Source organism: Notolabrus celidotus, chromosome 5, assembly GCF_009762535.1.
Source record: "Notolabrus celidotus isolate fNotCel1 chromosome 5, fNotCel1.pri, whole genome shotgun sequence".
NCBI lineage: Eukaryota > Metazoa > Chordata > Actinopteri > Labriformes > Labridae > Notolabrus > Notolabrus celidotus.
Genome location: NC_048276.1, coordinates 30779323 through 30804219, shown reverse-complemented (window position 1 = coordinate 30804219; position 24897 = coordinate 30779323). Strand labels below are relative to the sequence as shown.

The window sequence follows — 24897 nt, the reverse complement described above, 5'->3', positions numbered from 1 at the left end:
CCTGTTTGTGGTCAACAGAACAAAGCTCCAAACTTCAGACAGTCCCTGACAGAATAGTAATTAAAGACTGCACCGTGCATACACCTGGGTCAGTCATAATAAATGCTCTAAACTTTCATACCCCAGCCCAGTGTTTGACTTCTTCAGTATTGTATTTTTCTGCTTGTTTTTCAGAGCGGTTGAGGTGAGTTCAGTCGATGCAGGTCAATATTAATTCAGTGGAGCTGCTCACAGGCTTAAAGCGGGACGTCTGCTGTTGTACTGTGCAAATTCAATTTCCCTCTGTGTTCCTAAAGTCATTCCTGTCCTTTAAAAAAAACATCACAGTTGAAATCAAAATGTTGCAGGAGTCAATAACAGTGCTGCGGTGTTCTTTACTTTTCTGAACGCTATGAGAATAAATGTTTAAGGTATGAATGCACTGACTTTGTGCTGTCCTGTTCGTAAGCGGATAACTACTGAGGATGCATTCTGAAGAGTCGCAGGGGCTCTTGATTACTCTGAAAAACACACATTTTAACATCTTTTCCCTCTCCCTCATCATGTCAAAACCATCCACACATAGAAAACTGTGATGCATGATGAGAAGATAAACACTGTGGGCTGCAGGTTTGTTTGAATAGTCTCATAAATTCCAAACAATGGTTGTCGGGTCGAGGTGGGCGGCAACAGCACAGGTTTTTAAATTATAACCGATGATAATGATGGATTAAAAGTCTTTAAACCAGTGAAATGATGACTGTTTAAATCGAAGGAAATATAAATATCTGGATCGAATGATTCCAGAGCGATCTATTCCACGGTTATTAACCGAAAATTAAAAAACCAACAACAAAATGTGGACCTCCACGGTGCTAACTGCCCTGCAGTGATAATAAATGAATAAATAAATAAATCCTCCATCACCAAAATCAGTTCCACAACATCAGCTAAACAAAGCAGTTACTAAGCAACACAGCAGCTGCTTCCTAAGTGGTGACTTCGGGTCAGCTCATTAGTGTTTTAGATGGAGTGCTCTGCAGCTACAGGTGTATTCCATCTGCTTTTCAATAGTGTCTCGCTCTTTGATGGAGAAGACAAAGAGACTGCTGCTATTTTAGTTGCAGTTTGTTTTTAATGTTCCTGTCTGTGCCTGAGCGTTTGTGGAATAAAACACTATCATTAATGTGCGGTCACACAAGGAAGCAATGAGGAGGTTAGAGTGATAACTGCAGAGTCCCAGATTCAGACATCTCAGGGAGAGTTCGTCCACAGCAGCCTCACCGTCCATGGTGGGTTAATAATTGAACAAAGAGACGTCTGGACCTGTGTTCTAGAATGCATTATGAATTCAGGTGCTACACAAATCAAGATGATTCTTTGAACATGACCTGCATGCATGAGCCTCCTCTAGCAGTGGGTTATCAAGCAGGAGGAGTTTCAGGATTTCTTTTAGGTCTCTGAACTGTGTGGGGAAAAAGAAAAACAAGGAATAAAGAAGAGCAGAAGCAGTGTTGGAAGAGGTCAAACTAAAAGTAAACAGAGTTCTGTGGTTATAACTTTTGTATCTAACTCTCTGCTGGATATTAAGGTTCATCTGAGTGGTGTTTCAGAGCTGTCCTCCTGACGCCGGTGTGTTACCTTCCACAGGGAGGTGAAGTGTGTTTGTGTTATCTTCCTGTGGCGAAGAAGAGCTAACAATCACCACCCCACAAATCAGAGCCCACACAGTGTCTACTCTCTCTCTGCTCGGCTCACGCACTCCAGTGACTGTCCACCAGTTCGCAATTTGTGCAGCCTGTTGTTTATCCTTTGTCTCTCGTTGAAAGTCTGCCCACTGCATTTTATTCAGCACAGTTCCAGAGAAGCCAAGTGTGTGTCTTGGTGTGTGTGTGTGTGTGTGTGTGTGCGTGTGTGTGTGTGTGTGTGTGTGTGTGTGTGTGTGTGTCTGTCAGCTTTGTGTTTCCTTCAGTTTTCCCCTCAGGCATACACCAGTTACCAGTCATAGACAATAAACTGCTCAGACACATGGTCACCCAGCCAGGCAAATCAAGCCAGCCAGTGTGACAAACATATTTTAAGAGTTGGAGGGCAATGTTTGTGCCTCCTGTGTCTCGGCTCTGTCATGCAAGCTTGTGAAAGAACACACTCCAGTTTTCTACACATTTCAAATGTGCACCTTTTATAAAACGTAAAAATCCTCATTAACTGAGCGCGCCACCTTATTTTCCAAACCAAAGGAGGCGGGATAAAACTTCTGTAATATTTACTCTCTTATATCTTGTGTTTGAAGTTTAATGTGACGTTAATGGAGCTGCGCTCGTCTTTATCTACTCCTCAGCTTTAACAACTCGTACAGAGTTACGAGGTTTATTGAATGTGAACAAATTGAGCTGAGTGTATTACCTCAGATGTTAAAAAACACCGACAGTTTGTGCAGTTAACGACAAACTATCAAAACATAGAGACTGTGAAGGTGAAGATTCTAACTTTTGTCATGATGGAATTGATCGTACATGAATTAAAGTTCCTTGTTACTCACAGCAGTGGGTAAATTACCCTACATGGTCTTTAACTTTTCATTCTCTCTGTCCTCCAGGTCCCCAGTGATGGCAGGCGGACTGTTTGCCGTGGACAGGAAGTGGTTCTGGGAGCTGGGAGGATACGACACGGGTCTGGAGATCTGGGGAGGAGAACAGTACGAGATCTCCTTCAAGGTAAAGAACACAATGACTCATCACAAACGCACACACGCACGTACACACACACACACACACACACACACACACACACACACACACACACACACACACACACACACACACACACACACACCTACAGTGTAGTGTAAACAGTTTAAATCCCAACAGGTGGGTCCCTCTTTTGCTTCATGAATCCAGCTGTTCAATCTTCTGGATTAAGACTGCCTTAATATTGTTCAACAATATACAGCTGTTTAACAGAGTTCTTATTAACTCTTACTTCAACATGTCTGGCATCAGTATTTAAACTCCTGAGAGGATTTTTGATTGAAATTTACGGTGATGTCAAAATACAATCTACAAAAGCAAACAAGACCACCAACAACTTATTCCTGTATTCTACAGCGCCTCTTTGAAATCTCTATCGTCTACTGTTTTCTCAACCGTTGACTTTGTTGCCTCTCTCTTTCACCTGGTGTAACTAAAGTATTGGATCTTTCTGATTTGTTGTATTTTTGTTTGGTCTTTCTGTTGTTTGCTTTTATTATTAGCCTGTTTGTATTGTTATCATCCCGTCTTCATTCATATTTATCTTGTTTAAATGTTATTTCTCTTGCTTTGATTGTTATTTAATTTGTTCATGTTTGAGTTTTCTTCATTTTAAGTTACTTTTTTTTGGGGGGGGGGGGTCAGCATACAGAAAGGGGTACATCAAAGTATAGTTTCTGTTCTATTTTTTCCCTTCTTACACTGATTTACTCCATAAGCACACATAGAAAAACATATGCACAGTTAATACATTTCAAAAAAGAAAAAAGAACGCAGACAAAAAGAAAACACACTACATGGGGGGGATGTTGAAATATTGCATAATTAATTTAAGGAGAAAGAAAAACAATCTCAGTCTATTCTACTTCAGGTAATTGATAACCACTCGTCAACAAAATATGCACCGAGGGGGGGCCACTGTTTGATAAAGTCCTCTGGGGGTCCTTGTAGTACATTGGATAATCTCTCATAAGGAACAATAGATAATAATTTGTCGTATCATACTGACAATGTAGGTGTGTGTACTTCAAGCCAGACTTGCAGAATTGAAAGGGCGAGCAGCTTATAACATAATATTAAGCAATTCAGCCTTTCGACCAGATAAGGAGCTAACACCAAGAGCAAATAGCTTTGGATCCATATCCGTTTTGATGCCAATCAATTTCTCGATCTTAGTCTGGACAGAAGTTACATTTTAATATTGTTTTCTTTTTTTTCAAGTTGTATTTTTTGGCTTTTACACCCTTTATTAGACAGGAGAGGACAACGCACAGAACTAGAAACTGGGAGAGAGAGAATGGGAGAATGATGGGCTGGAATCGAACCCAGTCATTAGACTAAATCTGCTCCCAATTTCAAGTTAAATTTGTAATAGTTTTCCCTGAGGTAAAGCTCCTGTGAATGAATGCAGAACAGTTTGTGTGATATGAAAAGTTCCACTTTAATCTCATTGAAGTGTTCAAACTTTCTGAGCACTTTATTGCACGCCCATTTTTATTGCATACTGTTTTTATATCAATCAAAGAATGAACGTAGCTCGGTTTTAAAGGTACAGTGTCTGGTATGTCGTGTCAGTTCGCAGATTAGTAACAGTATAATATTCATAAGTAGCTTTGAATAAATATTTATATCGACATAAGGAGCGGGTCCTCGTCCACAGAGGCTGTGATCTTGCACTGCCGTGTTTCTGCAGCAGCACAGAACGGACAGACAAGTATTATACATGAGTCTATATTTAGTGAGTGATGGTGTGAAATGCACCGGTTTGAAAAAGGAAGATTAAGAAGAGAGTGCTTATTGTTGTGCACAAAATAATTTGTACTGATAATTTTGTATGTTAAAAACTTGACAAATGGAGGATCTTAGTTATCATGCAACACAGCTGCATGTCCTCAAAGGCCAACATCCAAGTATCATTGGATGTTTGTGAACATTAGCATGTCCAAGAGACTCCTCTAACGTATAATCTTGCACTGGTCTTTATCTCAGTATTACAGAGCAGCGTGTATATTCAGACGTTCAGTGGTTGTAAAGCAGGAGGGAGGTTGCCCTGATGCTGCATGTTCATCCACAGTTCAACTTGCTGAGCCAGTGAGACGTTCCTCTTTATGGTTTCCACTCTTGTTTCAGTTGTTTGAGCCAAACATGCATGGAAGATTCTCCACATTAATCATACTCACAGCAGAATATTAGATTATGCTTTTGTCTGCTACTTCAGCATAAATTATTCTATAGTGCAGCCATAAAGGCTTGCAGCTTGGCCAGCATGCAAAGCGCTCATCTGCCTCTGTCGTCAGCAAGCTCTGGACAGACAGGACGGCCGGTCACTGTAATTGAATTCTGGTTTGAATGAGTAAGGACTTTTGTCGTCGCACTCAATTAAGCACAAAGGCCGCTGCTGGTTTGGTTGATTTGATTGGACACATGCTGCAGTGTGATAGTAAATGTTGTTCCTCAGAGTGGAGTTTCCAGTAGAGTGGCTTTGTTGTTCATGAAAATTGAACATCCAAATCGAATTAGCTGTCAAAATTGTTTTAGCTTCCACTTCTTCTTCATGGAAACACCCTTTCTGTTACTCTTTTTTCGCTAATTGGTACTGAAATGGTATCGATTCAACATATGCATGACCATGCATGAGAGCTTTTACATTTCCCATCATGGAATAAAAACTGTGGAGCATTTTTCCTCCAAAAGAGACAAACAAACTAAATGAGCAGAACACGAGCGCAGAAACAGGAGCAGCCTCTTTTCCTTTTGATTTAGAGGAGAATTGATTTTGTTTTGAATCCTAGGCCCTGTTTACTTACTCTGAGGTCAGATATAACTGTGATAGGTTTGTAGCAGTAGATATTTTTAAGCCAGCAGCCACAAAACCAGTTTCTAAGGCTTAAACATCTTCACTGCAAACAAACCGCAGTACGTCCATCAGAGGTGCTTTTTTTTTTTTTTCCAGACAGGCACAGATTGTCTTCTTACATGTCAAACAACATTAACCGGGACTTCCACCAGATACTTGTCCAGTCTGAAAATTAACCAAATGCTTTAATTTTGTTTAAGTGCCTGACTTCCTGTCTCGCTCGATCTGCTCTGTTGAGACTGATGCATCGTGCACCGGCATCCGGCAAAAATAGTAGTCTTATGTATCTGGATCCTCTCCATTCTGGCGTGCCGAATCAGACACGCAGCAATGGAGAGGATCCAGTGGAAGTTGACTGGAATAGAAACCTATCAGAGACGAACCAAACACGGATCTAATGGTATTTGGCCGTAAGAGGAAGGTTTCCTACAGGGACTGACCGAAACCAAAAAAAGAAACAAAAACACTGCTCCCCCAAAAATCCCCACAATCTGTTGACATCAGTTCAAAACACAGAACATGGATTCTGCTGGTTTATCACTGCCTTGGCATTTTAAATGCATGAAATATTGATTTTCTTTGCTTGCAGTGCACTTTTTCACCTGCAGCTGGTGAGGCATTGCTTTGTTTCTGAGCATGTTACATCTACTGTGAGGCTTCATGCGTATTCAAACTTCTGCACATGATCCAGAACGTAGCAGCAGTGATTGATGTTTAATCAACATATCACAGCACGCTCCATCCTGCTGCTCAGATCCCTCCACTTGCATTGATTCAAACACCTGTTGCTCAGGGCGCCATTGGCCCAGTGGTTTAAATGCGCCCATGTACAGAGGCAATCGCTGGTTCATGTCTTCCCCCTGCTCTCTACCTCCCTCATTTCCTGCCTCTCTTCTGCTGTCCAATCAAATAAAGTTGAACATGCCCTCCAAAAAAGGACTTTAAGATTTTGCTTACAAAACAGCATCAACAGCTCCCAGCTCTCTGTCCAGGGGTCTCATTATAACAGAGTGCGTAGAATCCCTACTAAAAGAGTACGTACTCCGAAAACACGGAAATGGCGTGCGCCAAAAATAATTCCGATTTATAAAACCGTGCGCATGCAAACTTTAGGCAATGTTCCGTTTATAAATCACAAACCACCTGGAGATATGCGCACGCAGATCAACCTCTTATTCCACCCTTTTCACAACCACATTCAACCATATACGGTCAATGCAAAGAGCTTTATGAATGAACTTGCATACAAAGCCGGAAGATCACAGGTTCTCACAGTGAATCACGGCAACAACAGAGAGGAAGACAGACAAAATAAGGTTTCTGACACACAGACAGAAGTTTGATCTGTGATATAAGTTTTAATGTGCTGGTTTCATCGCGGGCAGCTTGACCTGCGCTCTGACTGATTATGATGATATGTAAGATAATAACTGAGAGAACCGGGCATGGCTTTACTCCACACTTTTCTTATTAACACAGTAAACACATGCAGGTGAGGAAGATGTGATCAGTGTTTGAGGCAGCCGGGGCCGTGTCTCTGAGCTCCGTGTGCGTCGTACAGCAGTCTATATCAAAAGTATAACTACACTCAGTGACTCTGCACAGCATTAGAGTCATTGAAAACATGACTGTCACTTTGCTCCGCGGCTGATTTACGTCCTCTGATGTTACTTTGGTTTTTACCTCCAGACAAACACGTTAGGATACGGCCCGTGTGTTTCCTCTACACTTGGGAGGAATGTGACGGTGAGACAAAGCTGATTAAATATTTGATGAACTTTAAGACTTTTATCTTTTAATGACAGCTTTTTGGAAACGACTCACCACAGACACACATTCAAATAGAATATGTAGATTTTAGTAATGATGGTGACGTGGGTCTGTTAATGTTGTTATTCAATGATTGAAATGTGTAAAAGGCATTAAAATATAGTCTGACTTCAGTTCTCCCTCTCACCAACTGCGTCACCAATTACCTCCTGTCTCTAAAATGTACGTACGCCTGGGTCAGAGTTTGCTTACCGGTAGTCACATTTTCACGTCAAGTTTGTTTTTATAAATCACAAACTTGGCGTGAAAACTGGCGTACGCCAATTTCAGGCCCCGTTTTGTGCGTAAGCAACCTTTATAAATGAGACCCCAGGTCTACACTCCCTGCTGCCACTGAAAGGCCCCTGGTGCCCCCTGGTGTTCTCCTCTGTGGCTCCCTGCTTCTAGAATGATCCACTAAAAGTGCATTGCATCTTTAAATGTCCTATCAGCCCCGGTGTCTCATTTGAAGCCGTGACACTTTATTGTGTTGGTCCCCCCCTTTCTCAATCCAGCTTGTTTTGTACTCGCTCTCAGATGTACGTTGCTTTGGTCTGCAGCATCTGTAAATTGAACCCTTGTTCGTCGGTAGAAAAGTCCATGTCTTTTTTATAAATTGGTTGGTTAGGTATTTCAGAAACATTGTCACAGCATTTTGTCGCCTTTTTGAAGAACGCATATTTTCCTGAACATTAGATAATTTCCATGGTTTCAGTCTTCACGGTTTAAGGTGAGCTCTGGAACGTCGTGTGTTCGACTTCTGATAAGACTTCCAATTTAATCTCCCGGGTGCTGAAGTCAAGCTCTTGATCCCTCCTGCAGCGCGGTGCTCCTGTTATTAAGCTCGAGTGTTTCAGTCAGGGATGAAGACATTGGAGGGAAATGGAGCAGCAGGTCAGACCTCCCCTACAGCGAGATTTGGAGGGGGGGGGGATTCAATCTGTTATTTCCCCTTGGACTCAGTTTGTCCAAGGCGGAGTAGTGCAACACACTTGAAAAAGAGTAATTGGATTGAAATAGCAAGCAGCTGATGTCCACTCTGGAGGATCAGAGCTGCAGATAATCAACAGACTGGATATCATCAAGTCGAAAACAAAGGTCAGAAAAAGAGACATTTTCCTTGAACTATTAACGTCCAGCACTCCCGTGTGGCCATTTCATGTCCATCATTGCACCTGCGTCCTTGAAAGAGACTGAATCTCAGCCTGCGCAGCTTTAAAAACAGCTACAACAAAGTTTTCAGATTGAACCCTCAACTGGTCACGACACGGTAGGAGTAGGGTGCTAGATTTTAGAGCGTGTGGAGGACGGTGTGTGGAAAGGTGATGAGAGGTCAGCAAAGTCTAAGCAGAGCAGCAGGGTCATGATGTCAGAGCTGCAATAAGCCTCCAGCGTCACAGCGATCAAACAGATTAGATATGATTGATTGAACTGATTTGGTTTAATGCACGTCTCTTTGCAAAACTGTCATGAATGACATGTTGTAGCTTCAGCTTGAGGCCATAGTGAAGCTGCTGTCAGGGTTAAATCTGCGTGGATGCATGTGCGAGTTTAAAGTGCAGGAGAAAGTGTTTTATAAAATACTTCTGAAATGTAGTGAAAAGCACAAATCTTCGAGAGCTGTCTCACACTTTGAATCCCTGACCTTCTGACCTCAGTGTGCTCTGTTCAAACTTAAAGGAATATGTCACCTTAAATCTATCTTTGAAATTCAAATCCTCCCACCCTGTAGACTTGAAAGGTGGCGCTGCCTCCCATAAGTAGCAGGACAAATCCAATTTCAGTCTTTGTCATTCAGCTAAGCATGATGGACTCCCCTATTCCTCCCTTTGATGTCGTTTACTCTCTCCGGTATCTCTGCAGTCGAGAGACGGAAACAAATTAACCTCATTTTGTGTGTTTCCAGCTTTTACCTCACTGAAACAACATTAATCTGTCTGCCTGTGTTTGAGGATCTGACTGCTTACCTCTTACTCTTACATTTGGTTCATCTCCCTCCTCTTCTTTGTCTTTTACAGACTTAAAGACCCAGTTAGGATTAATGATAGCCCTGTGAATAATGTCCATGTCAGTCATCGTTCTTGTCTCTACATCCCAACCTCCTTTTGTTTTTTCATCCTTTCTTTTCCTTTATCTCCATCATGTCTTCCCATCCTTCATCTTTCATACACTGTTTGTCATACCTTGTTTGTTAACCCTCATTCACACTTCAGTCTCACAGTGATGCAGCTCTGATAGAATCTCTCTCTCTCTCTCTCTCTCTCTCTCTCTCTCTCTCTCTCTCTCTCTCTCTCTCTCTCTCTCTCTCTCTCCCTCTCTCCCTCTCTCTCTCTCTCTAGGTGTGGATGTGCGGTGGTCGGATGGAGGACATCCCTTGCTCCAGGGTAGGACACATCTACAGGAAGTACGTCCCCTACAAAGTTCCTGGTGGGGTCAGCTTGGCCCGGGTGAGTCTCTCATGGTTTTGCAGGATGTAATGTGAACACAAAGATGTTTGGATGTTTTCTTTCTTCTTCTTCTTTTTTTCATTTTGCTTCAGTCATGGTTTTAAACGTTCCCACTGTGATTTTGTGTTAAACAAACATCCCATGGTCAAAATATTTCACATTCCATTTGGAAGCTAGATGCTTTTTGACACTGCAGTGGATAAATAAAAATGTGCAAAACATGTGACATGCTTTGATTAAAATCTGTAAAGATAGACGTGAGTCCCTTTAATTTTAAATTACTAAAATGGAAGGAGACTGTTGTATACCAAACCATACACATTGTTCCTGTAAGGACGTTTGTTGTAGACTCAGTGCATATGCTAAGTTAACTACATAATAGACACGAGGAACAATACGATTAGTTCCTAAAGTCTCTGGGCTTCTTGTTATTATTCTTATTATTTATTTATTTTTCTTATTTTTCTGAATTATTTTTTTTTTCTCATTTTTATTGTTATATAATAGTATGAATTATTATGATTTATTATTGTGTTATTATTGTGTTATAACTATTATCATTACTTTGTTAATATTATTTAGTATTTTGTTATCAATATTATTTTATGTTTTTTTATTATTTTTGTTTTTGTCATTATTTTGTATTATTAATATTATTAGTTTGTCATAGTGAAAAGAGCAGCAGACTCAAACATCTTATCCTCAGTTCAGTTCTGATTTTTGGATAAGACATTAAGAAAAGTTCCTGGGACCAATGATTAAAAGTTCCTGCACTCGTCTGACTGATGGAGGTTCAGATAGCATGAAGGAAGCAGACCTGAAATAGACTTTGTCACCTGTCAGTGTTTTAATCCATGTTAGGATGGTGAGACCACCAACACGTGCATTTTTTTCAAATCAGTTCATTAAACACAGCATCCCAATGTGATCTTGGAGAAAATAACTAGTGTGGAGACAGGCCTTCTTCATCTACCAGTCTTCCATGAAATGAACTGTCACACTCATACATGGTTCACAGGTCCTGCTGGATCACATATCAGTAACATCGCTCCACTTTTTACCTTTTTTTAACGTTACTTCACGACGCACAGCGTGGTTAAATGAAGCTTGCAACCTTGATTGTTTCTGCACACGGAGCTGCAGAGGCTTCACCTTCTGGGTTGCATCTTGCGCTTTCACACACTCTTTGTGTTGCACTTTGTGTTGCACTTTGTGTTGCTGCTGCTGGAAGAATTATGCCATGCTCAAACTTTTTGTTGCTCTCTGCAGAATAAGTTTTTCTGCCTTTATCTGAAAATTTAAACCCAAAACCATCTCCAAATCGTGGAGCCGGAATGTTTCTTGTTGCGAGCTCGTCTTCCTGTCCTTATCTGCCTCCATGAAGTCACTGCATACAGGACTTGTTGTTGTGAGTGAGCAGGGGGAACCAGTTTTTGGAGTTTATGTTCAGCTCAGTTTGAGAGACACTGAGAGGACGAAGAGAGACGGACGGACAGACAGGAGAAATGTGCGAAGTGGCAGCTCTTTGGAAGAAGCTTATCATGTTATTTTAATGCAAAATAAACCATACTGATATAACAGTATTGTCCTACTCTATGTTTCCTCAAAACTATATTGATATATCTTAAAATCAACAAGTCCGGTTTGTGCAATAGTTCCAAAATTGTCGGCCTGAACATGCAACTGATTCTTTTTGTGCACAACACTCTGGCACAGACTCATATTTTAGCAGCTTCTGTGCTTTAACTTGCCCTTTATTTATCTTCTCCTGGATCCATAATCTACTGATGACCTGCAGCTATTTTGTTCCCTCCGAGCTTAAACACTTCAACACAATTTGAACAGTTTAACACACTGTTTATCAGGCTCTTGGCTGCACACTGTTCATTATGCATGACTCAGTCTGACACCTGGCACTGTTTGGCTCTGCTGAATATGTAATTAAACCTCTTGGCCTTTGTGTTTTGGTTTTTCGGTCTGACCGAACGTCTCTCGCTGAGGCTGTGGTGAGTTCTGGTGTCAAACAGGCAGCCGGTCCAACAAGTCAGAAACACTCACAGCCTGTTTTAGATTCACTTTAGTCCCCCGTGTCCGTCTCTGCAGAGCGGTTTGAAAGAATCAGATTCATAAACAGGCTCTCCTCTCTGACCTGCTTTTCTTCAGTTGGAGAGATGACTGGTTTGTATTTTGGCTGTTGTCAGAAACAGTCAGGATAACTGTGCTGTGTGTCTTTAGCAAAAATACAAAGCAACCGGGTATAATTTGGGTTTATTAACAGCCTTATTTCAACAAAGTAAAATGGATATAGCGTCATTTTTTCAGGACACAATGAGGGCTGAACTCACTGTCGTTCTGTTGAATAGACATTCCATCTTCTCTGATGGAGGAGACTTTTCAACAAAATCATACAAAGAGACAAAGAGGCTGAGCCTTCCCAGAAAAAGAGATGCTCTGATGTGAGAAATGCGTCATTCATTGTAAAAAAAAAAAAAACACAGACAAGATCCTCTGAAAACATTCAGACAAAAGCAGACCTAACACAGGAAAGAGAAACAAACCGCAGTACCTGTGATGAGCTTTCTGAGAGAGGAGGAGAGCTTTAGAGAGGTTTTCTGGAGGCTGAAAGAAGAGGCGTCTGTAATCTCTGGCTTTCTGAGGTGGACTCAAAATGTGATAAGACACTCATGTGGACCCGTTGTGTTTGAACACTCCTCAGCTCGGATGGGGACTGTGTGTTTCTTCAGGTGATGCTGAGCTGTGAGGGTTAAACCCCGGTCCTTGTTATCCTCCGTGCTGTTTCAATATTGAACTTATGTTGATGACGAACATGTTCCTCATCCATGTTATACTTTCATCTTCTCTCATTGTGTTTGCAGAGGGAACATTGTTGACTCTTAAAGATAGCGGCAGACAGTCTGTGTGTCGTGATGATCTCTCTGCTTATGATTGCAGTCTTTAAAGCCCGGGAGGTTGTGAGCGGAGGTGGATGATTGTGAGGCATTGTGTGTGATTTCAGGGGTGTGTTCCCAGTTGGAGACTGTGCTGCAGCAGCAGAGCATGCAGTGAAACACATCAGAAAGTCCCCTCTACATTTGGACGCCTTCAGTCCAGCCAGCATGGAGGGAGCTGTAGCCACTGAACTTTACCTGGAGAGCCTGAGTTTCACTGCAGGCGATGAGCTGTGCTACAAAGAGTCACTGGGTTTGTGTGTGTGTGTGTGGCTGGGGGCGTTTTTCCTCCACATCTGTGCCTCCAAAGGCCAGAAGATTTGTATTTATTCTCCTCCTGGAGGGCTTACTGGACCTGTACTCGCCTTCATTTCGGCATCCATACCTCCAAGGCTGCTGCCATCTGTATTCTCAGACATGCAGCCAGACCTCAGAGGCTGACAGGCTCAGTGTTTTTATTCCCTCACACCTCAGAGGTTTTTGATGGATGGATTTCCCATCGCTCGACTGTAAATCTTTCATGTTTTCAGGTGTCTGAACATAAAGAGCCCGCTGAAGAAGCTGTCTGCACTGCAGTTGTTGTTGCCAACAGTTTCTCCGAGTCACTTACTCATCGCCTTAATTCCAGTTTCATTCTGAGATTGTATGCTCTCATCCAGGTTAGCGAGTCAAAAAAAACGAATAGGAGAAGGTATTTTGCGTTTTGTTTTCTCCTACAACATGGACTCACCTGTAGTTTCAGATTTGTTTGCGGTTAATTCCATGTAAAGAACTTGTTGTAGGATGTAAACATGAAAAAGAAATCTGGAGATACACGAAGAGACGAAAAGTTCAGCTAAGAAACAAAAGCTGAAAGTGCTCCTCAATTACAAACATGCATACATACAAAATGACATGCCAGGACGGTGTTTTTCAAAAAAGGGGAATGCAAGAAGGATCGCAGAAATTGGGAGAGAAGATGGGCAAAATGGACATGCACGAATAACATGATGCTCACTCCCGCTACAGTTTCCTTTAATTAGCAAAGTCTCTGGAAATTCAGAAATTCATCTAACGATGGGCATTTCAAGTCAAAATGTTATTTGATAATCATTGGCATCTATTCAGTGAATATTCAAATATTCAAATAGACCCCCTCACAAACATACACAGACACACAGACCTATCCCATTGACAGCCCATTTGTGTCAGTCATGTTAACCAGCAGTAGGACGAGGTGCTGCTAGTAGAGGGCACTGACAGCGTCTGTCTTGACCTTTATGTCAGTGTTTATGTGAAGCAGCAGCGAGGTGTGTGTGTTTAAACTTTACAGCCAAGCTCAGTCTCTGGAAATATGTGTGTAGTAGTGTGAGATTCAGAAACGGAGAAAATCACAGCGACTGTCACAAATGTTTTCTTCTTCTTTTGCTATTTAATGTAGTTAGTATTCTTCTTCTTCTGTTTGCTAATGCGGTTAGCAACCAGTCTGGTGGGAATACTGTATTACAAACAGGCACAGGTAAAAACAAAGAAAAATTGTACAATTAAAATGAGAAAATATTCGCAGTAACTCTTTTTATTAAGTGAATGAATTTTTGAATATTCAAAAATCATTGCCCATCCCTGAATGCATCATGGCTTTTGATTGACCTTAATCCTGTATGTGCTTCTTCGACACTCCACCAGACCTTCACGATGTTCTCTCTGGATGGATGTTTAAAAAATCCTAATCTTTAATAGTTTCATCCACACCTTACAGAAATCCTCTGACTCTGCTGGATGTTCCACTACATACGTTTCAATCACTGCCTTTCTATTCATACACATCAGGTAGTTTAGGACTCATTCACTTCAACATTCAAACATTAGTCCCAGAAAAGCAGCTCACTCGTCAGCTCATTGATTGAATTTGATCATGTAACAGGCTCCATGTGTCAAAGCGAACATGTCACAGAGGAATAAAGACGAGGGACAGAAGCAGAGACGTTTTGTCTTTCATGACGCCACTCTGTAAATGTAGCACATAATTGAGTTGACTGGAGACCAGTTGCCTCTGTTTTTCATCTCTCGCCCTCTGGGACACAATGACGACATCATAAAGGTCCTGTGCGACAACCAGTCGCCTTCCTAATGAGCAGCTTTGATCATTGTGTCATGTCCAATCAGTCAGAACATCAAGCACAGAGAGATGTTCTGATGATGGCTTGGTCTGTGTTTAGATGAAAACATGATATCCAGAAGCCGGCAGACTCTGAGACTTTCATTTTCTGATCATTTTCGCTTTTTGGAGTAGGTCGAAAAAGTCATTAACTTTAATAATCTTCAATATATCGAATAATCACAAGGTGCTCGTGCTCTAATGAAAGGATGCATGCTCAGTGAAGCAACCCATCGTAGTACACCCCCACCCCAACCCCAACATTCATCCTATACTGATAACTAACATTTGAACCCTAACGTCCCTCAACACCCAAGCACGCAAGATCCAGCACATCAAGTGGGCTCCTCCCTTCACCGATGTTTCATTGAGTAAAACCTGGTTTATACTTCTACACTGAAGGTTTGATTATCCCTTTACCTTCACAGAAGTCTATGCACATAGCTTAATGTGCACCTCCTCAAAAATGTAACCAGGCATTAATGCAGTGCAGACTGTAAGCCCTGTGATTGGTCCGTCAGGTAGCATCGTATGTCCTGCATTTATCGCTGCCTGCACTGAATCCGTGGCCGTACATCCCATCTCCTCCTACGACATCTCCTCTCTATTTTCTCCTTTGCAATAACTGCTGCTTCACATTAATCACCTCATACTCCAGCATAAAACACTTTCAGTCACCATTGTTCCCTGTGCACAAACATGCAGAGGAAGTAGCAGAACCTGGAGCTGGGGATATGGTGACCATAGGAATTGCACTCAAACGCACAAGCATGTAGTGCTCACGATGGCACAGCAACGGCTTAGAGCCAATGCAGGAAGTATAAACCAGGCTTTAGGCCCACAACACCACAGGAGGGCCCAACAGTGAGCTCCAGCATCCTGGTATCACCCCCTTCCATGCTAGCTCTCTACTCCTGCCACATTCACACACTTAAATAAAGATGAAAGGATGAAGAGAAATGTAAGAAAGAGGACAGGGAAGGAGGAGCCAGAGCAAGAAGCCTGTTTGGGCCCCGCCAGGTTCGGCTATGTGCGTCTGACTTCCCCTACTCATACTCATGTAATACTGTGTCCTAGTACAAACCCATTGAGAGTAATTCATGCAGTAGAATCATGTCACATAAAATCATAAAGAAAACTTTACAGAGATATTTTGTTCTTGCAAACTCTGTGAATTCCAAGAGACTGAGGCAGTCTCACAAACAGAACAACATGACTACTTACAAGGTTAAACATTATCGCCTTTGTTTGCAGCTTTGTTCATATAAAAACTTTCTTTTCACTGGAAGTCTTTTGATGTCAGGTGATTACTTGAGATGTAGAATGACAACAGAGCCCCTTTCTCCTTGATTTCAGAACCTGAAGCGAGTGGCAGAGGTGTGGATGGATGAGTACGCCGAATACATCTACCAACGACGACCCGAGTACCGCCACCTATCAGCTGGAGACATGACGGTCCAGAAGGAGCTGAGGAGCAATCTGAACTGTAAGAACTTCAAGTGGTTCATGAGCGAGGTGGCCTGGGATCTGCCCAAACACTACCCGCCTGTGGAGCCTCCTGCTGCAGCCTGGGGAGAGGTACGTCGGCTTGAGTACACGTCAGCTTCTTTTTATCGATGTTTGAGCCCAGGATGAGGTCTAGAGGAAGAACTTCCCCTGTCTTGACTGAGTCTCTGTGTTTAGTTGTTACATAACAGCGTGTTTGTTATGACGCAGAGCTGGGGAGCCTCATTGACATCATCATAATCATCAATTATGAAAATACACCGGTTTGCATAACGTGCCTCAGCAAAGCCCAGGTCACCCCCTGGGACAGACTGCAGCTTTGCTCTGAGATGAAATCAAACAATCAGAGATTAACTGACGAGTAATCTCCTCCTAAAACAAATCAAATGAGGGTTTGATTATGAAAGTTCAATCTGCTGCAACAATTTAAAATCTCTGTCCTGTGACTCTGGTTTATAAGAAGTCCTCCTGTAACATTTCTCTGACATCTTGAAGTTTGAATAATGAAACGTTTCTGAGAACAAACTGTCCTCATGTTTGCGTTTGTGTGTTTGTGCCTCAGATTCGTAACGTGGGCAGCGGCATGTGTATGGAGAGTAAACACTTCGTGTCAGGGAGTCCCATGCGCCTGGAGAGCTGTTCGAAGGGGCGGGCAGAGGTCAGCTGGAGTCACGGTCAGGTGAGAGGCTTTTCACCGCAGCAGAACAGATACCTTCCAGAGAGGAGAGGGGGGGCGTCGTTCTATCTGACTTATGAAATTAAAAGTTGGGGCACTGTCGGCCTAGTTTTAGCATGCACCCCGTGTACAGAAGACACAGTCCTCATTGCAACGGTTGCTGGTTGGACTCCTGGCAACAAGCATTCGCTGCACTTCTTCCTCTACTCTCTACTCCCCCTATTTCCTGTCTCCCTTAGCTTTCTCATTAATGCAGGCCAAAAATACCAAATACATTCAAAATAATGGTAACAATAATGATAAACTGAATGTGATAAAACCTCTTCCACATGTTGCTGAGACAATATATGTAGGGACAGATTTGAAATCAGTGTCATTGGTCAAATCCTGACCTCATGTTTTGATTTTTTTTACTTTGTTGTTGTTGTTTTTGTTTGTTTGTTTTTTGTTGTCATTCATTTCTCCATTTAGTCTTTATTATGAAACCATTAGTGAGCATTGTTTATGTCATCAAGGCCCTCTTTGTACTTTCTCTGAGCGTGCAAAAAATTTTGTCCGGCAAATTCATGGCAAGCCTTTAAATCAACCTTTTTTGACATGACAAATAAAAACTGCTCAAAAGCCTTTTAAGACTGCTTTCCAGTCAATCACTCAGTAAGAAGCTGTTTCAGTCCTTACACAGTCTAGTAAAAAGCTTGGAACATACATTTTGTGTTATGATTTAATGCACAAGTTGTTAGAAAAGCAGTAAAATATGAGAAAAAGGTTAGTTACAAAGATCCATAAGGCCATCATCAACTCTTTAGTTTAGTCATGTATCTGATATTTCATAAAATGACTATAAACTTTAACACAAGGCTTAATCGCTTGCCATCATTGAATTTATGCAAAGTAACAGCAACATGTCAGGGACTCAAATCCACTAATGCAAATTATTTGCCAAGGTGTGAAAAGCGTGCACACCAAGCTGCAACCTCTAGTGCTGAAAAGGAGGCCAATGTAGAAATGCAATAAACTGCAGTACCTTCAGTGTCCACTAGAGGCTGGCTGCAAAAGCGGAGGAGTCTCCATTAACATTCATGTTGGAATACAGATTTATTACAGCTAATCAATCATGTTTACAGTCTGGTTAAATGTGGCTCATGTCTGTATCGTACACACTGTGTCGGGGTGACTTTCTTCACAGCTCGTCCATTTTGAGACTTTTAAGACAAAGATTTGTGCATCAATTTGCATCATCAGGGACAGGTTGTATCTGTTTGCTAGGATGCTCACAGCCCGCCTTAGCTCCATTCTCTTTGCCAGTGTCCTGGTCGACTGAAAGTTAGTCTAAGTAAGCATTTCCAACATGGCGGTGGCTATCATTGAGCTTGAACATGCCTCCTCTATAAAACATGAACGTAGTCTCAGTGATGTCAACCATTGGTTTCTAAGGGGCAAACAAGATGATGACCTTTGACATTCAATCACCAAATGTCCAGATCATAGACTGTAAATAATGGACGTAGTATCCGTGACGTCACCCATCTGTTCCTGAGCGCTGTTTTGAAGCCGATCGACGGTGGCAGCCATATTGGAAATGCGGAGCTAAACAAGGCATAGTGTGACGTAAAGAGGTGGAGTGTGAGCCTCCTAGCCAACAGCTATGTGTTCCCGGCCAGGAGGCCAGTCAGTCAAGTCATTATTTGGGTAAAAACTCATAATCTTAATATCTTCTGAACCGTCACGTTAGAAAAAAATTCACCCTCCATACAGTGTGTGCCGATAGAGAGATTAGCTACGTACAAGCCAAACCGTTTTCTGTACCAGGCTGTAAACATGTTTATTTCTGCTGCAAATATCGTCTTTTTTGAATTGGTCTGTATGTGGTTTCCGGTGTTTCTGCAGCCAGCCTCAAGTGGATCCTCGATGAATTGCAGTTTATAACACTTCTGCATGGGCTTCATAGTTTGAGGCTGGAGGTATCCGCTTGGTCCAGGCGCATACTCTTGCAAACTTCAAAGATATTTCTTTAAGCGGTTCCTCATTTCTGGCTTCTACAAGGACTCTGGAAATTCTGGTTAGTGTTTTTAAGGACATCATGACATTACAGTCAAGTCGACCTGTGATCTTTAGGGTAAATCTCGTTACTGCATCATTTTATCCTGTTTGAAAAATTGAGATTTTTTCGTCTTAAGCAAATCAATTCTTGAGTTATGGCCACAAATAGTTGTTTAAAGGATCACAGTGACCTTTAAACATAGACCAACAAATTCTAATCTGTTCATCTCTGAGTCCAAGTTAATGTTTGTGCCTCACTAACATCAATTCTCAGTGGGGAATATTCTGAATATTTAATCCAATACTCCTCTGTTGAATCATTAAGAAGTGTTTCTGTGAACTGTTCAGTGCAGGAAGTGAACTCCCGCTTCATTTCCAGAAAACCTTGGCACTTTGTTTCCTCTGATGAGATTGTGTTTTGTTAAAAGATTGGCTCTTTAGTCTCTGTGATAATTCTGTTTCTCTGCTAAACACACATAAATGTCAAAAGATCACACACACACACGCATGCACGCACACACACACACACACACACACACACACACACACACACACAAACTCTGCACTGCTTCATTATTGTTGCATTGTGTTAAACGAGCCTGTTTGTTCTGGAAAGATCTTTAAGCTGAGCTCATAACACAACCTTAATGGATTGGATGTCCCACTCTGTCTCCAGAGCTGAAATACTGCAACACCGAGCCCTGACACTTTAATTGCTTTAATCTGAAGATGCATTGTATTTTAATCTGTGTCACAGTTGCGATCTGTATTCAGTGCCAGCAACAAATGGATTCACTGTAAATCACAGGAGGCTCGCTGGCAGCCGTCCTTGTCGGGGCGTTTTGATTCTGAACGGGGAAGTGTTCAGAGAGTCTTTGTGAGCCGAGGAGCACCGGCCTTTTGGATGTCTGATTGATTTTTTAATATACCGACGGATAACAGAGAGATCAAAAACTGAATTCCTCTTTTCTGATGACTCTTTGAGAATTGAAATGGAAGCAAAGGGACGTGGCTGCATGACATTTATTCAGAAACAGATTAACACTAGTCAGAAATAATCTGCAGCATGAATGAAACTTCATAAAAACCTGACTTCAATAGTTCTCTGAGGACTGGACATCCTGATCTTCTTCAAGACAACATTTTCATTCATTTTAACAACAAAAAGAACATCTTGACGTGCATCTTTGACGATTTAAACACAAACTTAATACAAATAAAAGATCATTGAGGACATGTGGGAGTGACAGGGTCAGACACAACTCTTCGTGAAGCCGCCAAAGTCCTGAATTCGTGTGTAGGTGTGTATCTGGCTTCTGGTGCTTCTGGACCCAGCCTCCAGTGGACACTTGAGGAACTGCAGTTTTTAGAACTTCCACATCATCTTCATTTCTCAAAACGTGGAACTTGCTGCTTGGTTCAAATCTGCTGTGAGGCCCTTTGCTGCATGTCTCACTCCATTCTGCTCTATCCAGTGTCCTAATCTCTCCATACAGGCGATAATAAGCCGACCAAGTCTTACATCTGTGGTGTGTTTCCTGTAGGTTTTCACATTCGGCTGGAGAGAGGACGTCCGGGTGGGCGACCCCATGCACACTAAAAAAGTCTGTTTTGATGCCATCTCCCACAACAGCCCCGTCACCCTGTACGACTGTCATGGCATGAAGGGGAACCAGCTGTGGCGCTACAGAAAGGTACCACAAAGCATAACTGTGGACACTATCTCTGAGGGTCAGGCTCTCTCTTCCTCTCTCTTCCTCTCTCTCTCTCTCTCTCTCTCTCTCTCTCTCTCTCTTTCTTTGTATAAAACAACAGAGCTGCAAACACGAGCTAGAAGTTCTCAAGGCAACTCCAATTATTGAGTTCTGTGCATTTAAAGAGAAAATAATCTGAAGCTGATGCATTCATAAAACCTTGTTATGATGCTGTTTTGCATTTAAACCTACTTAATACTCTAACCTGTCAAATAAGGGTCAGCTTTTTTATTTTCAAACATTTCAATTATTTTAAAATGTGCTGCAAAAGAGACGAGACACTACCTTAAAAACATGTTCAGAACAGACTATGATGGACTAGATTTGTTTTTTATGCTGCTTTTTATTCATGTTAGGAAAGGTCAGGTGTCTCTTTTTATATCCTGGATGTCCGATCGTCATCAAATGCACCACCAAAAGGGTTGAAATAGTCTTCACAGCAAGCTTTATTAAAACAGGGCGGTACTGTAGTGGAATAAAAACCTTTAACAAGTTTTAATTTGAGTTGAAAGCTGCAAAGAAGAAGTTTCTGTTCTTTTTTAATATATCTCCCTCTCTCTCTCCTCCAGGATAAAAGTCTGTTTCACCCGGTCAGTCACAGCTGTATTGACTGCAACCCGGCTGAAAAGCGAGTCTTCATGAACACCTGTGACCCGTCCTCCCCCACCCAGCAGTGGCTCTTTGAGAAGACTAATGCCACCGTGCTGGAGCACTTCAACCAGGGCGCCAACTGAGGCCCTGCAGCATCCACAGAGAGACTCCTGATGCACGTAGACGTGGATCTGCTGCTGCTGCTGCTGCTGCTTGAAAATGTGTTTTTAGATTGACTCTGGTTCCCTGTCTACCTGGCGCTGAGGTGACAGCTGATTCTCTTCGGGGTGCTCAGAGTGAGGCAGCGTGGGATACCGCGGGGGACAGTGGTTGAACACATGAGTTGGAGGGAAGTTGAGCTCTGATTGATGGGTGTTTGTTGAAAGGTGATGTGGTGTGTGAGACGTAGTTGTGGCGGTGAGTCTTTCTCACTTCCTGATTTTGCTGTTGATTGGCTCTCTGACATTCCTCTCCTCTCTTTACTTGTTTTGTTTGCCTATTTCAAGTTCTCTCTGCCTTTATTTATTGCCTTTCTCTCCCTCCTCTGTCCTACCTTTATCCTCCTCCTCCACGGCTTTCCCCCCCTCCTGCCTCGCCTGCTCCGCCTCTGCCGGCACGTCTGTCTCTATCTGCCTGCATGACTGCATCTTTGCCCACCTTCTCCATCCTCCCTCTCAAATCCCCTTATGTCTCTCCAGCTCTGACAACCTCCCTAGGGGAGGGGAGGGGGGGCTCCTGCTGAGCCAAAGTCATGCTGACACCTGGGTGAAGCCAGGCAGAACCACTCTGAAAATCACCTGCTGAATTGATTCTCCTCTTTTCCCCTTATCCACCCTCTGCTCCCTCTCGTGTTCTCTCCCCTCTCGGCCTGTAGATTCCCTCTGCGGCCGAGATGTGCATTACTGCTTTATCTGAAGCAGGTAGAAGCTGACAAAGAATGAGCCCCTCCCTCCTTTTCTCCCGATATGTACTTATTTGCTGCATTTATCGAGGAGCATCGTCAAACATGAGGAATCTGTGCAGGCCAACTCTAGCTGGCAAAGGGCTTGCATGTTTTTGTATGTGCCGGCTGCTGTCACACCTTTTAAGCCACGTTTCCACCAAAAGCATCCAGGACTTAAAGGTTCCTGCTGCCCATTGTTGTCCATGTTTTAACCATGGTCTACAGACCCTTGAAGATCAGGCAGGTCAGTCTCCTGACGAGAGAAAAAGGAGCACCTGTGCTCCACAATCAGAAATGTTACTGCTGCAAAGCCCAACCCTTGAAGTCCTTGTACTGTACCAAAGTACCAGGAAACAGGGAACTTTGAGTCCCTATTATATAAGTTAAAATCCCTTTTAGAATAGACTTGATTGGGAACCTTTACCCCTTGATAGAAACCCACTGAGTAGTTTTAAAAGTCCCTTACTGCAAGGGGACTTCCCTGTGGTGGAAACCCCATCCTGAATTATCTTGCTCCTTGGTACCAAAAGTACCAACAAGTTTTAATCCCAGAGATTAAAAGGTTCCTCCTGTGTGCTGTCTGCCTTTGTACCCTGGTCTGTATACTCAAGGAAACTAGGTTGTGAAAGAGTCATCTAAATGTTACCCTGCCAATCAGAAAAGCCCTGCAAGGCCCCACCCAAAGTTCCTGTACTTTTATAAAGTACTACCTTTAGACCAGGGGTCTGTGCAGGTGAAACAAAGTCCCTGGGAACTCTTTTAAACCCTGGTTCTTGAAGTGGAAACCCTTTGGGTTCCTTAACAAGTCCCTGGTCCCTGTGGTGGAAACGCAGCTCTATTAGAACACCTCCCTGCTATCTGTCCCGCTCCCCGCCTCACTCCCTCGATCAGTCGCTGGAACGACCTCGTCACAGCTAACCAAGCACAGGGTCGCGTCGCGGCTCAGAGCGTCGGGGAAGGACCGACAGCCGATGCCTGCTTTCCTGCTTTCTTGCCTGGCTGGATGACTGGCTGTGTGAGTGGCATGCCAGCTGATTTGCAGCAGGGCCGCCTGATTGGCCGGCTGCCGAGCTTACACATCACTTTAGCGTACAGTGAGAGCAGGAGGAGAGACGGATGGGGGAATTAATGTGGATGTAGCTCTTTGGGTTGGAGACAAATGTGGGGGTTATAATGCATTAAGCACTTGTGTAATGATAAACTTGAATGAAATCTTAGTGCCTTGTTCGAAGAGGACTAGATGTGGGTGTGTGTGAGTGTGTGTGTCCATAGTGTCTATGTCAGCGTCCATGCCGGATGAGACCTTTCTTATGAAACGTGAGAAAGAGTTGAACCTCGTTTGAAACTTGAATTGACCTCCACTCTGCTGCAGGACCTTGAACGCACCACTGGTTCCTCTTACAGGTGTGACTGCTGGCTGTGAATAGAGCTAAACAGACGAATGTTTCCCTCCTGCCTTGAAAAGTTCTCTCTGAAAAGATCTTTGTTCTGTTTGAATCATGACGTGATGCTGTTTTGTTTTTATCCCACTTGTGCAATCCAAAGTTCTTCTATGGGAATTATTGTTATTTTGACCGACTGTTTGAATCCCTTTTTGTTTTCTGTGTTGATGAAATGTTTAATCTTTTGATGGTTTTGGTGGAGCTCATGTTCAACATGATGTTCTGGGATCCTTTGGTGTATCACCTTCATCCACTCTCTTTCTGAATCAGAGCAATGTACAGTGTGTTTTTATTTCATCATCACTTCATGATAAGTTTTTAAGGGTTATTGTTGTGTTTTTAAACATGGGCTTTTTTTTTTCCTTTACATATTTTGGTATCTTAATGACTAAGTGCAAATAATATGGGAGTTTCTCCAGCAGATGTAAGAAGGACTGTAATGGAGGCATTTCCCAAACTGTCTTTACCTTTTACAATCTGTAATCATGATACCTGGATATAAAGATACCCAGAATCCCCTTTAATAGTCAGCAGTACAACAAACCAAAAGTCAAATCCTCAAAAAACAACACAAACACTGTTAGAGATCCATTAAAGTCACTGTGAGGAGTTTTTATCTGATGTTTGAATAGATTCACTCTGATGCCTCTTCATGACCTACAAAGTAAAAAGAGATTATCAGCAACAAGTTGGTTATTAATCTGAATTTTAGCTCCTGTGTATGAGTTGGATTGTTCCACAAAAAAGCAGAGTCCATATCCGTCCCTCCTCCTGAAGTGTCTCTGTTCAGAGCTCTGCTGAGGAAGTTTGTCAGTGGGAAGTAAATTATCAAGCAGGAGTAGTTTTTCTTCTTTAGATCATTTTCTTTCTACATCATGTTTTGTCCTCATGTCTGATACTGGAGCAGGATTATCAAACAGACATACCTTTTCTGTTAAAAGTATCATTTCAGACGGAGAAACTACAATCAGGGCTTTGCCAGCTTAAAGAGCTAAACGTCTATGAACAGGATTCAATG

General features: G+C 42.4%; 1 protein-coding gene across 1 annotated transcript in view; it reads left to right on the top strand.

Moving 5' to 3' along the window:
* LOC117812397 (polypeptide N-acetylgalactosaminyltransferase 10-like) overlaps positions 1-24564 on the top strand; it is a 131661-nt gene extending 107097 nt beyond the window's left edge. Inside the window, 6 exon segments of the mRNA XM_034683123.1 lie at positions 2579-2696; positions 9735-9842; positions 16284-16505; positions 16996-17112; positions 20694-20843; positions 21473-24564. Of these exon segments, the coding sequence (XP_034539014.1) occupies positions 2579-2696; positions 9735-9842; positions 16284-16505; positions 16996-17112; positions 20694-20843; positions 21473-21637 (880 nt within the window). The 3' untranslated portion in view covers positions 21638-24564.
* Positions 24565-24897: the final 333 nt, after the last annotated feature.